General features: G+C 30.8%; 2 protein-coding genes across 2 annotated transcripts; one reads left to right on the forward strand and one right to left on the reverse strand.

Moving 5' to 3' along the window:
* The first annotated feature begins 3,096 nt into the window (after nt 1-3,096).
* On the forward strand, nt 3,097-5,393 carry LOC111041291. Its single transcript, XM_022325519.1, has 5 exons — nt 3,097-3,698; nt 3,759-4,476; nt 4,536-4,680; nt 4,954-5,058; nt 5,125-5,393. The coding sequence occupies exons 2-5, from the start codon at nt 4,189-4,191 to the stop codon at nt 5,391-5,393; spliced, it is 807 nt and encodes a 268-aa protein (XP_022181211.1). The 5' UTR covers nt 3,097-3,698; nt 3,759-4,188.
* An 8,332-nt stretch (nt 5,394-13,725) lies between these two features.
* LOC111041292 lies at nt 13,726-14,228 on the reverse strand. The gene is made up of 2 exons (XM_022325520.1): nt 14,141-14,228; nt 13,726-14,036 (listed from the first exon to the last, which is right to left on the reverse strand). The coding sequence occupies exons 1-2, from the start codon at nt 14,226-14,228 to the stop codon at nt 13,726-13,728; spliced, it is 399 nt and encodes a 132-aa protein (XP_022181212.1).
* Between the last annotated feature and the right edge of the window lie 4,444 nt (nt 14,229-18,672).

Here is an 18,672-nt window from a genome sequence, read left to right on the forward strand (position 1 = left end):
GTTAATTTTAAGCGGTCCCATTTTGAAGAAAAGTCTTGTAGTTCATATAACAAGTTAGCTTTTGTTATACTCTCGTCGCGATTTTCTAAATGCTCAACTAATTTTGTAAATGCTTCTTCGGGAATTTTTTCATTGAATCTGCTAGGTTGTAAAAAAGCACAATCGGCAGGAAATTTACTATTGCTAAAATATCTTATTTCCATACTATTGATTAGTGTATCAAATGTAACATTATACACATCGACAACAAACTTTTGATAAGCACTAGGTGGTATATATTCTTTATCTGAATCTCCATCCATTATTTTACTTTTACGTATTTTTATTTCCGGAAAATTATCTTGAACCGTTATTTCAATATTTTCATGATCGAAATAATTATTAGCCCAATTTGAAAACTTTTTTGCTGCTTCATAAACTATAAGGGAACTTCTTGAAAATTGCTTTAAACTTTCTAAAGTAGTTTCTACCATACGATGCGCTTGAAGAACATCCATATTTTGAGTTTGTAAATATTTAGATAGTGCAGAAGTATGAACAAAAATTTTAAGATACATATTAGCTGTGACAATTGTTTCAAATTTTGTAAAATTATCAAGAAGCGTCCTTGCGTTGTATTTTATTTTAGAGTTGAGTGTATCTGATTGAGACATTTTATATAATGTAATTAAAAGAGTCAAAAATATTGAATTTTTTTCATTGGGGTCGTTAAAAGTACCAAAGATTTTTTTTAAAGCATTATCTTTAGACCACCATCTAGTTTGAGCTATTACAGATATTGTTTTTATACGAGATTCTGAGAGTAAATCTTTTAAAATATTCATACGTGTGTAGGATTCTCGAAAAAAAACGGCACACAAGTTTAAAAGTCCAAATAAAGTAATTGAATAATGATTTTTTTCTGTTATATCCATCATGACCAAATTTAAAACATGTGCGTAACACCAAGTATGTAGCTGAGTTCCAGCTTCTTCTTGTAACCAAGTATTAAAACTATTGTACTGACCTTGCATATTCGCCGCGCCGTCGGTAGCATTTCCAATACAATTTTTAATATTAATATTTGCCAATTTTAAATTTACACATACTTGATCACAAATCGATTTCCCAGTTGACGAAGAAACGCTAAATAATTTAATTAATCGTTCATGAACTTTGTCAGTCACGTATCTGTAAAACATTTTTAATTTTTAATTTAGTTATTAAAACCTAAAATATGTAAATAATATTTTACTAAAATACGCACCTTATAATTACAGAACATTGGTCGGTAACGTTGATATCTTGTGTTGTATCGATCTGAATAGTAAATATTTTAGCTTCATTGACCTCATCAGCAATTCGTGAAATAATTAATTCACGTATTAAATCAATTATATAATTTAATGTGGTTTTTGAAAAAAAAGATAATAAGTCTCCTCGTCCACGGCTACTTCCAACTTTATCGTGTCTTTTTTTACTTAATTCAATACTTTGATTTAAGTGGTTTTTTAAGGTCAAATCGTACTTAGACAATAACATTAATATTTCCAAAAAGTTTCCATGGTCTACATTTTCATGTTCAAGAGTATAAGCAGATTCAATTGATCCTCTAAAACTGAGACCTCTTTTTCCAATTAATTTTAAAATATCGATAATTCTATGTAGTATTGCACGTCTGTCTAAAATTTGTTTTTTATGGAGATTAACACTTTTAGTACACAAAAGTGTTTTAATATCAACATTTTTACTTTGAATAATAAATGATTCAACAGCAGCAGAATGAGTTTTACTTTTTTAGTGTTCTTCCAGTTTTTGATACATATGTTTGAAATCAATTACTCCTTTACAAAAATTATTTTCAAGTTGACGTTGAAATGCAAGGCATTTTATTGAACAGAAAAATAATTGTTGTGATTTAGAATAAGTAACCCATTTTCTGCATGTTTTGTCTTTTCTTTTGTACAATTTTTCTGAATTAAAATTTGTAATACTTATTTGAATAGGATGATACTTAAAAAATATTGTGATTTCTTCTTTTTTTGGCGGCTTAAACCAATAGTCTTCACTTAAATCATTTTTTAATTTCATCACATCATCATTCATATTAGTTGTAATAGTATCTATTTTTTTATTTTCCAAGTTAGTGTCGTCTTCAAATAAATTGCAACTTATTTGTGGTTCTTTTGTTAAATTTTTTTCTACGCAGACAATTTGTTCAAAATCTAGTTGCTTTTTCGTAATTTCTTTTTGACATTGAGAAGACGATGTATTACATGTGGCCGGAGTACCTTCATCAATTTTTTTTTTAAAAATGTCTTTTATTGATTTACAACTTGATGCCTGAGCTTCTAAAAGTTTTAATTTTTTTTCTCTGTTTTTTTCAGCACCTCCTTTTCTTTTTTTTATATTATTGGTATCCATTTTATTATAAAAACTTGAGAACAAATTCTGTTTTTTTTTTTCAACAAAAACGATTCGTTACTCAATAAACACGACACTTCGATAAATGATAACTATTAATGATCACCGAACACATGCGCGAACAGTACTAATCTTCGTCGGAGCGATTGTCGCATATTTTAGGCGGCGCAGACGTGCATTACGATAAGAAAGTAATAACCGATTAACGATCGGTTTTTGGCAATTTATACATTAATTGTTTATATCTAATTTGAGGAATTTCCTTAATATTTTATCGCACACCCATGTTCAAGGTTAGATTATATTCAATTCAATCGCATTAGAAAATGTGTCTATGTATATTGACAGAATGTCTCAACCAATAAACTTAAAAAAAAACGCACCTACAAGCACAAGCGGCCCAAATTAAACGAGCGGCCCACCGAGAAACTCCCGGTATCCCGCCTGCCCAGTCCGGCCCTGCCCCACTCTCTGAAGTACTTCGCCGCAAGACAGCCGACCGATTGTCATTTATCGGGGAAATATCGCCAAGCCCTGTGTAATGTTTGCAATCAAAAATTGCAAACACCAAACTTTGTTCCGATATTTTTTCATAACTTTACCAACTATGACGCGCATCTGATAGTGACGGAACTTGGCCATGATACCCAAGCTATTAGGGTAATACTTAACAACGAGGAGAAATATATTTCGTTCACGAAATATGTGTCAAACAGATTCAGCATGCGTTTCATTGATACATTTCGATTTATGGCGTCGAGTGTATCATCGCTAGCCAGAAATCTTGCAACACCAGATCTCGAGAATTTCTGAGAGACCGATAAAGTTTTTACTGAAAGCGATATGCCACTCGTGACACGTAAGGGGATGTACCCTTATGAGTACACTGATAGTTGGAAGCGGCTGAAGGATACAAGTCTACCAAGTAAGAGGAGTTTTTACAGTATGTTAACGGAGTCCGGGATTAACGAGAGTGAATTTGACCATGCTAAGGAGGTATGTACGCTGCACACGTAATTAGATGTATATTTGAAAATTGTTGTGTGTTACAGGTGTGGAGTCATTTTAACTGTAAAACTCTGGGAGAATATAGCGATTTGTATTTAAAAATTGACGTGCTGCTGTTGGCTGACGTATTCGAAAATTTTCGCAATGTGTGTGTATGAAAGCTTACAACTTAGATCCTGCACATTATTTTACTACCCCTGGACTTAGTTTTGATGCGATACTGAAGTTTACAGGCCAAAAACTACAGTTGTTAGATGATTACAACATGCTGCTGATGATCGAGAATGGTTTGTATATTATTTTTATTTTTAAAGATGCATATATAATAATCTTATTAATTTTTATAGGTATCTGGTATACGTGGTGGTTTGGTACAAGTGAGTAAGAGGTACGTGAAGGCGAATAACATGTGACGCGACCACAGGTGATGTTGCCGGTCATGGGAGAGATATCGAGAAATTAATGAAAAAATTGCACGGTACCGGATTTGAATCCGTGACCCACGCGCCGAACTGCCGGACGCGTAACACTGGGCCACCGCGAATTATTCATTAAATCTCGATATTCCCCCTTTAGGTCAGAGTGGCAGTGTGTACGGTTGAGAGAGAGTGATGAGGCGCTGGGGCCGTGTCACATGAAGACCCCGGGATATGACGAAACGAAGGAGAAATCGTGGATAATTTATCAAGACTGTAAGTATATTTTTAATATCTGTATTATATTTCATTACTTATAATCTTTTTAATTTTTATAGGTAACATTTTGTACGGGTGGGCGATGTCACAGTACATGCCGTACGGTGGGTTCAACTGGGTTGAACCCAAATTGAATCGATTATACGATTTAGATGATACATCGTCCATAGGACTAGTATACGAAGTCGATGTCTCATACCCCCAGCATTTGCACGATCATCATAATGATCTCCCTTTCCTACCTCGAAAGAGCGTGCCACTAGGCTCGAAGGTACGGAAGTTGATGGCAACTTTCGAAAAGAAGAAGAATTATTTAGTACATTATAGGAGCCTGCAGCAAGCGATTAAGAATGGGCTGATAGTTGAAAAAGTAAATATTTATATTTTATAATATTTTTTAACAGACTTTTAACACTCTTTCTTATATAGGTACATAGGGTTATACAGTTTAACCAGCCAGACTGGTTAGCGAAATATATTAATTTGAATACAGAGATGAGGAAAAGAGCGAAAAACGACTTTGAGAAACACTTCTTCAAACTCATGAACAATGCTGTATTTGGTATGTTACTTTATTTATACTATTTAAACATTTTTACTAACATTTTTTTTCCAGGTAAAACAATGCCGTCAAAACGCAAGGAAATGAAAATGGAGTTAGTTTCGTGTGAGAGACGACTACAGAAGTTGATACACAAAAATACATTCAAGCATTGCACTAATTACAAAAAAATCTGAACACTGCTGCTCTAGAAAATAAGATTATAAAATTTGACAAATCTATATATTTTATTGGTAAATATACTTTTTTTTAATTACACTTTTACCATACATTTATTATTTACAGGGTTCGCTGTACTGGACATATCTAAAACCAAAATGTACGACTACCACTATAACATTATGAAGAAACATTATAAAGACAAAATTAAGCTAATGTATACTGATACAGGTAAATATATTAAAACTATTCTTTTGTATATAATATATTATTAATTTAGTATCATTATTTTTACAGATTCGTTGGTATACCATATGCAAACTGAGGACTTTTATGCAGACTTGGCTGCTAATGCTAACTTACTGGACAGGATGGACACTGCTAACCTGCCCAGTGACCATCCGTGTTATGTGGCAGGAAGGAAGAAGACCCCGGGGCTCTTTTCTGATGAGGTAAACGGAAATGTTATTACTGAATTCTGTGCGTTGAGAGCAAAATCCTACGCTTTCAACATATATCAGGGACCGGAGGACAGAGTTGGAAGTGAAAAGATCAAGGCTATTTGATAAGAGGTCATGTGGTTAACAATCACATGACCCTCGAAGTCCTATCGAACCATCGCAGGCGCGGCCTTCCTCTTGGCATCTTGCCGTTGGGCTTATTGATTAGTACTTTACGAATTAGCTTATCCTTTGCCCTCCATACATGGCCAGCCCACTCTAGTTTTTTAGCTTTCAGACATGATTGTATGTTTGGTTTATTCAAAATGCTTTCGATGTCCTCATTTGTTCTTCTTTCATACCTTCCTGACTCCGGGTTTAGTATGGGACCATATATCTTCCTTAATATTTTCCTCCCAAAAATTAGGAGTTTTAGTTCATCTCCTCTTGTTGTCAACCAGGTCTCACAGGCGTACATCGCAATAGGGCGTAGGTGGGCTATATACAGCTTCGTTTTAGTTTCTCTTGACAGTAACCTTGATGACAACATGCTTCTCATTGTGTGATATCCTCTGTTTGCCGAAACAAGTCTCAGCTTTACTCCATTGTGCATGTCATTTCTTTGGTTTATATTAACCCCCAAATATTTAAAATCTCCAACTTGTTCAAATAAGTATTGTGCTTTAGATTCTCCAAGGATAACGAAATCATCAGCGTATGCCAACAAAGTATTCCCTCCAAGCATCTCCATGTCCCTACTATTTTGCATTTCTCTAATTACTATTTCCAAGAATAGGTTAAACAGTGTAGGGACAAAGCATCCCTTTGCCTTAGTCCATTCCTAACCTCAAACTGTGTTGACGTTTCTCCTAGGTAACGCACCCTACAGAAAGTGTTTGAGTTACAATTTCTAATTAGTCTTACAAGTTTGCTTGGAAAACCAAAATCTTCAAGTGCTATCCATAGTTGATTCCTGTTAATACTATCATAAGCCTGCTTAAAATCAATAAAAATCATATATAAGTCCTTGTCATATTCGTAATATTTTTCCATGGTTTGTCGTATAGTAAATATATGATCACTGGTCGATTTTCTTTTTCGGAAGCCACATTGATATTCACCAGTTATCTCTGAGGCATACTCTTCGATCCTGTTTAATATAGCAGTGGTGAGTACCTTATAAGTAGTATCCAGCAAACTTATCCCTCTATAATTCTCCGTGTTTGTTGGGTCACCTTTCTTAAAGATGGGACATAAAATAGTATTCCAGTCATTTTCTATTTTTTCACTCTTCCGTATATTCGAAATAAGATGATGAAGGATTTTTAATGAAAAATTTGATTACAGATTATAATTAAATAAATAAAACCAAAACCCTTATTTCAAATTTGGCGTTTTTATATTTTGGTATAATATCATATTAAATATAAGTAAAATTAAAATTAATTTTTACAAAAATATAAGAATAGTATAGGCACAATAATTAAATAAATAAAATATTTCATTATGAATTATTTTTCAGGATTTATAATTTATGAATAGTATTAATTTATTATTATGTGGGTAGTTGTGTTCATTTTATTTCATGTTTATAGGAATCATGGCCAAAAAGTTTTGAACCATATGGCAGAATAGCGAAAAATATTAAGACGCATTAGAACACTTTTTAAAGTATCCGGAAGGTTTAAATCAAAAAAAATATCATACAGTCCCGACGAACATTATGGATTAGCTGAACCCTTAGATGATTTTTTGTCCGAGGAAGATATGAAAAATAAGAAAGTAGAATTTATAAAATCACTTACACTTTCATTAACTGCCAAAAAAACATTTAGAGTATGAAACCCGAAACCAATCTGATAGCCAAATTTGGTTTATTGAACGAAGAAATCGTCTTACAGCTTCTAATTTTGATAAAATTTGTAAAATGCGTCCGAACACTTCGTGTAAAAATACAGTGTTTGAAATTTTATATAACACCAATAATACTAAAACTAATACCATCGACTATGGTAAAGAATCGGAAGATATGGCAATAAAAACATTGGAAAAATCATTAAAAAACCAATACAAAAATGTGGGTTATTTGTAGACGATAATATTCCATACCTAGCAGCAACGCCTGGTAACGCATTTTTTCATTTTTTGATATATTGTATTGTCTACATTTTGTTTATACACAAAAAAACATAATTGATTTTCTATAATATAATTATTATAGATGGTTTGATAGAAGATAATGCTACTGTTGAAGTCAAATGTCCGTTTTCTGTCAAGATTATGAAAGTTTGGAACAAGCTCTTCTTGAAAAGAAGGTTAGTTTTATACCTATTTTTGTACTTCGTAGTCAGGGGTATTTAATTTAAAAAATATTTTATTTGAATAATAGTTTAGATGAATATGTATTGTAAATTTTAATATCCACTAAAATAGAATTGTTACTTTTAGATTCCTTATTTAATAAATAAAGACAATATAGTTAAGTTAAAAGAAGATAGTAATTACTACTATCAGATTCAAGGGCAAACGCACATCACAAAACGGAATTTATGCTATTTTTTTTATATTTACTCCAAAGTGGAACAAACTCGAAGTTGTTAATTATTCAGAAGTATTTTGGAAAAAAAAATGGAATCAAATTTTAAATTGTAATTGTTTGTAAATAGTAAATTCAAATTTTATTGTATTTTTGGTTTCTATATATGAATTAAAAAATTCTATTAATATTTTTTTTAAGTTTACCATTAATTATATTTTACGAAGAATGTTTACTACCTGAAATTGTTGATTCTCAATACAAAAAACGAATGCAAAAAACTGATATTATTGACCCCTCACACATTAAAGAATAAATTATAAAATATAAAGAAAAAAATATAAATGATATTACCTATATATTTTGTTGAACTTATATTAATTTTTATGGTTAAATAGCAGTAAAAATAGTTAATGGTTGCACTTTTATTATATTAATATAGGTAATATAATTATAATTTATTTTTAAATAAAAATATGGTAATAAATAATAGGTCACATACTAAATCTATAGATTGATTTTATACCTTTGATAAATTAATATTAATTTAATTGCGCTGTATTTATTTTATTTACTATTTAATTTGATTTTACTATAGATATTATATTTTAATAAGTAATAATTCAATAAATGCAAATCAAGCTATGTTATAAAATGTTATAATACAGCTTCTACGATTTATATATTGGGACATGTATTTAGATAAGCAGTGTCTTAAATTATAATCGGTAGCTCATAGGTACGGCGGGTATTGAAAATATTACGACGGTGTTTGGGTATATGAATTTTGTAACGATACGAATCGTACTCGACGAACGTTCATAGACAAATAAGCGGCGTTCCCGAACGAGCACCGTCGGCCGGCCGCCGACTGCGAATAGTGGGCGTGACTTAAACGCCGCGCGCTTGCGGTTCGCGAAAACACTTAACAGCGCATTCTCTTGGCTGTTGCACGCGTACACGTCTTGGTGCGACGCGCGAACTATATAAGATATATACCTTAATTCGTGGTGCGACGTCCTCTTAACTAAACATCATCTTTCTAGATTTTTTTGAAACAAAGATATCGATGAGATGTTTATAGTCGATTGTGGACGATACCTCTTCTTCAAATGATATTAAAGCTAGTTCAGATAGTTTGTCTTGGCCTAATTGATTAGAAAAATAAGTTTTTATTAACTTTAGCTTTGAAAAGTTTCTTTCCGCACAAGCTGATGTCACAGGAATGGTTAGCATTATTCTAAGAGCAGTAATTAAATTAGAAAATGATCCATTTGTTGTTTTTAAAATATTAATTCTCTGGAGCGAATTTGTATCTTCGTCAACTAAAGATCGAAAAATAATCAATTCAGAAAATAAATCTAATCCATCTACATCTTTTAGATCGTTATCTGTTAAAATTAATTGCAAATCTTTACAGTGTTTTAATAAATCATCATTTTCAATTGTTTTCAACATGCCAATGCGATGTAAAAATCCAAAATTGTCCGAATAAGTCTCTAACTGTTTAAAGCGTTTCTCTGAGAAACTTTCTCAATCAACTGTATTGTATAGTAAAGAATAATAAAAAAGGTAATTTGTACGAAACCGATCTTCATTGTTTAACATAGGTTCGTCAACATTTTCATAATCGAATATTTTTCTTTTTTCACTTTCTCGTGGATTTTTGAAGGCAACTGCAATATTGGCATCTTCAGCTAATTTGGCAGCAGCAATTTTGGCCAAATTAAACCCACTTTCTCTATATTGATGCAAAAACTGTATAAGACTTTGAACCATTTTTACAGAAGTATTTATATCCATGATCTTGTGCACTTTTGCTCACAATATTTACTTCTATTAAAATATCATACCAAATCACAAGACTTAAATATAAATTCGTAATTACCGATTTCATTTGACAGTGAAAGAGCCTCACTTTGGGCCATCAAATCATTAGCTGTCTAGGAAACTTCTTCTAAAGCATTTAAAATACTTAAAAGTTGAAAACTTAAAGCTTTCACACTATTTATACGGCTCTCCCACCTCGTTTCTGACCATTGTTTAACTGTGAACACTGCACAATATTTTCTAAATATGAAGAGCTTAATTATTTTGAATTTTCAGTAATTTCAATATCATCATTTAATATAATATTTGGAGTTAGATCTAGAGTCCGGATTTGTATGCATTCAAAAAGTCCAAAATAGTATGCATTTATGCATCAAAAAACTTCAAAATATGCACTTGATATGCTCTTATTTTTTTTTAATAATATGCAAAAATATGCTCTTATACCCAAAATATATGCATTTTAATATTTTTTTTTTAATTTCTTCCATAAATAATAATTCAACAAAAATAGATAAACTTAATTTTTTAATTATAGACATTGACTTTAAACATTTATTAAAGAACAGTAAATATTTAATAAAAAGCAATCCATGTTTTTATTAAAGTTGGAATAGTGCTTCGACTTTTCGGCATTTTAAAATTTATAAATTGTAATGAAATGAAAATTTGAATTTATAAATTTACGGAACGCGAATTACGAAATGATATATGGGCACTAGTGCACAATTTACTGTAAATAACATACGGAGAATAACCTTTTGTTTCAAAAAAATACGTAATGAACTAATAATTTCAACGATGAAATTGAAACAAAATAATCGGCTTAATAAACTTTTATACAAAATATGCTTGAATATGCAAAAATGTTCAAATATGCAGTCATCTCTAAAATATGCATTTATATGCAAAATAAACTTTTTTCTATGCATTATCTGTTACACAAATCGTCCACATTTCTTACTCCCATCGAAATGCATACAGTGGGTGTTCCTTAATTTTTGATTTTAAAATATGTTTGGTCTCACCCCCTAATTTTGTGCCTATATGTATAAAAACGAACTACGAAAAGTTTTGGTTCGATCAGATAAGGTTAACCCGTGCCGACTTGTGATTTAAGTTTGAACTTACTACATTTTTCAATATTTACGAAAATTTTCGACATTTTTGTAAATATTTCATTAACCTTTAGAAATATTGATATTTTTAATACTNTTGTGAACCATAATATACAGCCAGTTCCAATTGGCACCACTATAATATACATGTTTACATACAATTTATTTGAAATCGCCAATCGGTGTATGCTTATACAAAAATACTTATACTTATACTTAGACTTACCTATTGAAAGTTTTGATCGGCGACCGTCGTGCACGATTGAGTGCGAGAGCTGGAGAATTAGGGCTCGGGACGGCCGTCGGCGCATTCTAAATTTTAATCCAGGCCAATAAGGCACAGAAAATAATAGGGGAGCCAAAGTATACCCTGCTCCCCCCCAAATGGCGCCCCTGATCGGTAGCTCATAGGTACGGCGGGTATTGAAAATATTACGACGGTGTTTGGGTATATGAATTTTGTAACGATACGAATCGTACTCGACGAACGTTCATAGACAAATAAGCGGCGTTCCCGAACGAGCACCGTCGGCCGGCCGCCGACTGCGAATAGTGGGCGTGACTTAAACGCCGCGCGCTTGCGGTTCGCGAAAACACTTAACAGCGCATTCTCTTGGCTGTTGCACGCGTACACGTCTTGGTGCGACGCGCGAACTATATAAGATATATACCTTAATTCGTGGTGCGACGTCCTCTTAACTAAACATCATCTTTCTAGATTTTTTTGAAACAAAGATATCGATGAGATGTTTATAGTCGATTGTGGACGATACCTCTTCTTCAAATGATATTAAAGCTAGTTCAGATAGTTTGTCTTGGCCTAATTGATTAGAAAAATAAGTTTTTATTAACTTTAGCTTTGAAAAGTTTCTTTCCGCACAAGCTGATGTCACAGGAATGGTTAGCATTATTCTAAGAGCAGTAATTAAATTAGAAAATGATCCATTTGTTGTTTTTAAAATATTAATTCTCTGGAGCGAATTTGTATCTTCGTCAACTAAAGATCGAAAAATAATCAATTCAGAAAATAAATCTAATCCATCTACATCTTTTAGATCGTTATCTGTTAAAATTAATTGCAAATCTTTACAGTGTTTTAATAAATCATCATTTTCAATTGTTTTCAACATGCCAATGCGATGTAAAAATCCAAAATTGTCCGAATAAGTCTCTAACTGTTTAAAGCGTTTCTCTGAGAAACTTTCTCAATCAACTGTATTGTATAGTAAAGAATAATAAAAAAGGTAATTTGTACGAAACCGATCTTCATTGTTTAACATAGGTTCGTCAACATTTTCATAATCGAATATTTTTCTTTTTTCACTTTCTCGTGGATTTTTGAAGGCAACTGCAATATTGGCATCTTCAGCTAATTTGGCAGCAGCAATTTTGGCCAAATTAAACCCACTTTCTCTATATTGATGCAAAAACTGTATAAGACTTTGAACCATTTTTACAGAAGTATTTATATCCATGATCTTGTGCACTTTTGCTCACAATATTTACTTCTATTAAAATATCATACCAAATCACAAGACTTAAATATAAATTCGTAATTACCGATTTCATTTGACAGTGAAAGAGCCTCACTTTGGGCCATCAAATCATTAGCTGTCTAGGAAACTTCTTCTAAAGCATTTAAAATACTTAAAAGTTGAAAACTTAAAGCTTTCACACTATTTATACGGCTCTCCCACCTCGTTTCTGACCATTGTTTAACTGTGAACACTGCACAATATTTTCTAAATATGAAGAGCTTAATTATTTTGAATTTTCAGTAATTTCAATATCATCATTTAATATAATATTTGGAGTTAGATCTAGAGTCCGGATTTGTATGCATTCAAAAAGTCCAAAATAGTATGCATTTATGCATCAAAAAACTTCAAAATATGCACTTGATATGCTCTTATTTTTTTTTAATAATATGCAAAAATATGCTCTTATACCCAAAATATATGCATTTTAATATTTTTTTTTTAATTTCTTCCATAAATAATAATTCAACAAAAATAGATAAACTTAATTTTTTAATTATAGACATTGACTTTAAACATTTATTAAAGAACAGTAAATATTTAATAAAAAGCAATCCATGTTTTTATTAAAGTTGGAATAGTGCTTCGACTTTTCGGCATTTTAAAATTTATAAATTGTAATGAAATGAAAATTTGAATTTATAAATTTACGGAACGCGAATTACGAAATGATATATGGGCACTAGTGCACAATTTACTGTAAATAACATACGGAGAATAACCTTTTGTTTCAAAAAAATACGTAATGAACTAATAATTTCAACGATGAAATTGAAACAAAATAATCGGCTTAATAAACTTTTATACAAAATATGCTTGAATATGCAAAAATGTTCAAATATGCAGTCATCTCTAAAATATGCATTTATATGCAAAATAAACTTTTTTCTATGCATTATCTGTTACACAAATCGTCCACATTTCTTACTCCCATCGAAATGCATACAGTGGGTGTTCCTTAATTTTTGATTTTAAAATATGTTTGGTCTCACCCCCTAATTTTGTGCCTATATGTATAAAAACGAACTACGAAAAGTTTTGGTTCGATCAGATAAGGTTAACCCGTGCCGACTTGTGATTTAAGTTTGAACTTACTACATTTTTCAATATTTACGAAAATTTTCGACATTTTTGTAAATATTTCATTAACCTTTAGAAATATTGATATTTTTAATACCTACTACATATTTTAAAGTAAATTAAATTTGCTATAACTTTTATTTTATTACATTTTTTCACATCTCTAATGGTTCGTGAATTATATTGATTTGACTCTAAAAAAACACGATATCTTTGGAAATACGAGCAACATAGTAACGATTAATTATAATAAACAATGTTATAGAATAATTAATAATTATGTTAATGTTTTATAATATATATTAAAAAAATGAAATATTTTTATCATAAAAAAAAATTCTATAGAATAATGAAAATTAATATTGTTGTTGTAAGGTGCTTTTTTTACAATCTGGATAAATTTTCCGATGTTCTTGTACACATTTTAGTATAAATTGTTTTTGTTCTTCATCTAATGTGAGTGTAGAATTGTATTCTTCCATCAACTTCATGGCTCTCTCTGCAGTATCGTTAACTATTTTTAATGAATTAATAATTTTTTTACCATTTATGTAACTTTCACTAGATTCCCAAAAAGTCGGATCATGTTTTAAGAATCCGTCATCAATGTTAAATCGGGAAAATAGTTTTAAGCTTTCTTCTGTTATAAATGCGTCAATATTTTTTTCTGTAAAAATTATAATATTAAATATAATTAATTGCTTATTTTTTATTTTATGAATTATTAAACGTATTCAATATATTTTTTAAACTTAATGTTTATTTACTTACCAATAAATTTATCATCTATTTGGTTTGGTTTAATTATCAATCGTTTGGCCGGATATTTTGTCGCTTTTTTTTTTAAGGCTTTTACCATCTGATGCTTTACCTCTAGTGGTATAGAATCATCAAAGAAAGATAATGCAGCAGCCTCTTCAGTTAAATACCACAAATGGTTGCATAATTTTTGAATTGATACTCTAGATATTTCTCTATCAAATACTTCATATAATTGCATATCTTTTATAAATTGTAAGTCTTGATTTGGGGACTTATTTGGCAATGGACAAGTAAACCAAGCTTTGACGTAAAATTTAATAATAAAAACACAAATTTCACCGATTGCTTTTTTTGTTAAGTCGGAAATATTGTATTGGCTTCTAAACAAAAATATTTTTAAGCAATAAATTGCTCGTGCCATCCACCGGGCTTGATGCATGGCTCCGGGAGGATGCATTTTAATTTTATTTTCCAAATTACCGCCAATAAAAATAAATATTAACTCCAAAAATTCACGATAATCTCCACGAGGCTGTTTAGTTTCTAATTTACTTTTAACAAAATTCAGAATATCTTCTTTAACATTTTCTAAAGCCACGCCACATGCCTGAACTTCAATTCCGATGTTATATTTGTTAATATCTAATTTATACCATTCTTTTTGAAAATTTTTAAATAATGGAATAGCTGGGCTTGATGTAACTTCTGGTATTTTAATTTCAAAAACAGATCTCAAAATTAGCTCATAAATATGATGCCTACAAGGAAGATATAATAGGTTTTTACCGAGTTTTTGTTCAATTAAAATACATGCTCCATTTAAGCGTCCTGTATTGGAAGCAGTTGTATCAAAACACAATGCCTGAACAATATCACATAATCCCCATTCTTGTAATGCATTACACACAGCTGCAGCCTGTTCTTTGCCTGTCGACCGCTCAAGTTGCGGAACATTTATAATTTGCTCGATATTCGTACTTGTTATCACAATTGGTAGTCGTTCTACAGTTGTATTTCTCATTTTAGTGTCTGGTAATAATTTCCCATCCCAATGTACAACCACGTAATTAGGTGCAGATTCTTTAAATCGTAATTTAATTAGTTCACTGCGCTCGCGACGATATATTTCTCAACACCTATGTAAAGAAGTTTGATTTATAACATATTCCTCAACATTAAAATTTAAGGCTTCTAAAGTAGCTTGAAGAACATATACTGCATCCCGTATGCTTAACTGGCACCTATCTAAAGCTCCGGCTAGTTTTGGTGTAATAAAATTAATTTTTCCTCGGCATTTTTTTTTTCTGGAGGGGGCTCTATTTCTAGTGAAATATTCATCTCTAATTCTGACGAATCACTACTTTCTGGACTCTCATTTTCTGAAGTACTATCAAATTGAATAAAATTTAATGACGAAGTTGAGGGACGATCTTTATTATAATTATCTTTTCTATTTGATTCATTCAACTTTCGTTGAACGTTCTTATTTTCTTTTACTGTTCCTGTAATATCTTTACCTAAGAGACATCCTGGACGCCCGGGCAAACGTTGGTTCAATAAAAATTGTCTATCAACGTCAATTTTTATTAATTTTAAAGCATCGGAATGAGCAATATCGAATAATAAATTTAATTTATTTTTAAAATCGTATTCTTTTAATCTATATGACTCACCTACTTTTGTAGAATTTTTTTGGAGACTGCGCCATTTATTATATAATTTAATTAATTTGTCAATGCAATGTTGAATCGCTCGAATAGGAATTCTTGCTTTTTCCCAAAAAATACAACATTCACGCACAGCCAACGCTGCACTTTCCCTAACAACAAGGTTAACAGTTCGCATATTGTAAAAGAATACTGAAAGCATTTGACCGTTTGATGGAAGCTTGGAACCGTGAATTTGTGTCTCTTCAGACCCGATTAAAAATATTTGATAATCACTTCTCAGTTTTTTTGACATTTTTTTATTTATAATAATACAAAAACGGGATCAATTTGAAAGCATACAACGACAAACGACGGTAAATGTTAGATCTTCACTAAACAGCTATTACGATCAAACTAACATTAATAATAAGGTACAATTGTACCAAAATAAGAACCAGACTTATCTTGCTATTAAAACGTAATATCAAAATAATTAACCATACGAATAGGTACTATCTAATCTATTGATATTTAATTTTTATGTACGGAAATATAGAGAAATAATTAGGTAAAAGAGATTAGATTAATACATTATTATTGTGAACATTATACTTGTATTGTGATTGTTATATTACCAGCGATAATATGAAGGCAAAAATACATAAAATAACTTTATAGAAAATTTCATATGGGAGTTTTGTAACAATTATTTTAGCCCGCACAATAATTCATAATTATGAAAAAATACCTAAATTGTGTTTTTTTGGAGTCAAGTCGAAATACTTCACGAACCATTGGAGATATGAAAAAATGTAATAAAATAAAAGTTATAGCAAATTTAATTTACTTAAAAATATGTAATATTAAAAATATCGATATTTCTAAAGGTTAACGAAATATTTATGAAAATGTTAAAAATTTTCGTAAATATTGAAAAATGTAGTAAGTTCAAACTTAAATCACAAGTCGGCACGGGTTAACCTCATCTGATCGAACCAAAACTTTTTGTAGTTCATTTTTATACATATAGGCACAATATTAGGGGGTGAGACCAAACATTTTATGATATTTTTTTCCCATCATCTATAACTAAGGAACACCCTCATTACTAGAGGTCGGATTTATATTCTTTTAAAATCCTTAAAATATGATGTTTTATGTCCTTAAATATGCAAAATATTCTTTTGATATAAAAAAAAAAAAACAGTTTAAATTTAATTTTTATTAATTTGGTTTTAAATATATTTAATTAAATTAATTTTACAATAACAATTAATAACTAACTGTATTGTTCGATGTATAGTCGTGACAGCTAACGAAATAACCGTTGTGCTTTCGCAATCGATAAGGAATACCTGGAGATTAATTTTTATTGAAACCCGGAAATAAATCATTTAGTGAACATTGTATTTATCAAATGCTGATATGCGTGAAATATGTTCATTATATGCCGAGTATTACAAAAATATTCCCAAATTTTCTCTAACGTGTTAAATATTCTCTAACCTCTAAAATATGCTTTTTTATGCAAAATAAATTTTTTCATGTGAATCCTGTGTTTCATGATTCGTAAAGATTTCTCACTCCCATTTAACTGCATAGACTAGAAAAAAATATGTAAAATCATAAAAATCCGACCTCTACTCATTACAAATATGTAAATGCATACAAATCCGGACTCTAGACTTATCTAATTCTGAAGAACTTGATTGTTTTGGATTTTTAGTAATGTCAGTGACGAAACGGTGGCGGCGAAACGTCCGTCGGCGAAATGGTGGCGGCGAGATGTCCGTCGGTGAATCGGTGGCGGCGAGTCGGGTAGCGGCGAGATGGCTCGGCGGCGAGTCGGGTGGCGACGAGAACGCTTGGCGGCGAGATATCCTAGACCCTTAAATCAAATATATGATGTTGACGACTACAATTCAAAATAATTACTACACATATATTAATTATTTAATAAGAATTAAAATCAGTGTTTTTGAGTTATCCACCAGTGTTTCTGTTTTTCTTTTGGATAGGTACCTATATTCTAAAGTACCTTCAACATTTACCAATGTTTACAATGCTTATTGCTTATATGTTAACACCATATTGTAATATCATATCAAATTGTAATTCGCATCAATTATATAAAAAATATAACGATTCAACAAAATTCAATCATACTGATTAATGCCTGATAAGTGATTTGTTTTCTTATTTTAGGCGTGTATCATCATTCATAGCTAAAATGTACAAAAGGCCTCATCACCATGTACGGCTTTATAATATAATATATTTATTAAGGTAAACTTAAGACTTGAAAATATAAATAAATAAAAATATTAGACTAGAACTGAAATCATAATATCAATATATAATAATATTATTATAATCCTGAGGCGGTAATCGACAATATATTTTTAAAAACTGTACCTACTTCTATAATACGTTTACACGTTGTTCTACATACCAGGGGTGGCCAACCGGTCGATCGCGAGATGAATTCAAGTCGATCGCGACACCCTTTCGCATTTTCTTAAATGTTTGAACAATTTGTGTATCTTTGTATATCCCACGAATATATAAATTAGATTTAGAAAAGACAACAAATAACTATGAAAAACAAGATTATACACTGATATCTATTAACTATCGTATTATAGGATGGATAGTCCGCATTACTTCCTATTAATGGCCTTTATCGCATTCGTATAAACTGATAATTTGTAATCAAATATATTAAAATATGTGTAGTGTTATAGTGTTAAACTGCGAATTTATATTGTAAATAAAAAGTAATAAAATAAGTGTAACACGCCTGTACATATAATATATTTTTTGTTTATTGATAACCTTTTTTTTTTTTTTTGGTCAATCGCAGGTCTACAAAGTTGGCCACCCCTGCTATAT

The sequence above is a fragment of the Myzus persicae genome, unplaced genomic scaffold, assembly GCF_001856785.1.
Source record: "Myzus persicae strain clone G006 unplaced genomic scaffold, MPER_G0061.0, whole genome shotgun sequence".
Classification (NCBI taxonomy): domain Eukaryota; kingdom Metazoa; phylum Arthropoda; class Insecta; order Hemiptera; family Aphididae; genus Myzus; species Myzus persicae.

What these genes read in the sequence shown, in the direction of transcription:
- LOC111041292 (XM_022325520.1), bottom strand. Translation starts at nt 14,228, where the DNA reads ATGGTAAAAGCCTTAAAAAAAAAAGCGACAAAATATCCGGCCAAACGA. An exon ending in AATAGATGATAAATTTATTG is followed by an intron (nt 14,037 to 14,140) that starts GTAAGTAAATAA and finishes TAATTTTTACAG; the next exon opens with AAAAAAATATTGACGCATTT.
- LOC111041291 (XM_022325519.1), top strand. Translation starts at nt 4,189, where the DNA reads ATGTCACAGTACATGCCGTACGGTGGGTTCAACTGGGTTGAACCCAAA. An exon ending in ATGGGCTGATAGTTGAAAAA is followed by an intron (nt 4,477 to 4,535) that starts GTAAATATTTAT and finishes TTTCTTATATAG; the next exon opens with GTACATAGGGTTATACAGTT. An exon ending in GCTAATGTATACTGATACAG is followed by an intron (nt 5,059 to 5,124) that starts GTAAATATATTA and finishes TTATTTTTACAG; the next exon opens with ATTCGTTGGTATACCATATG.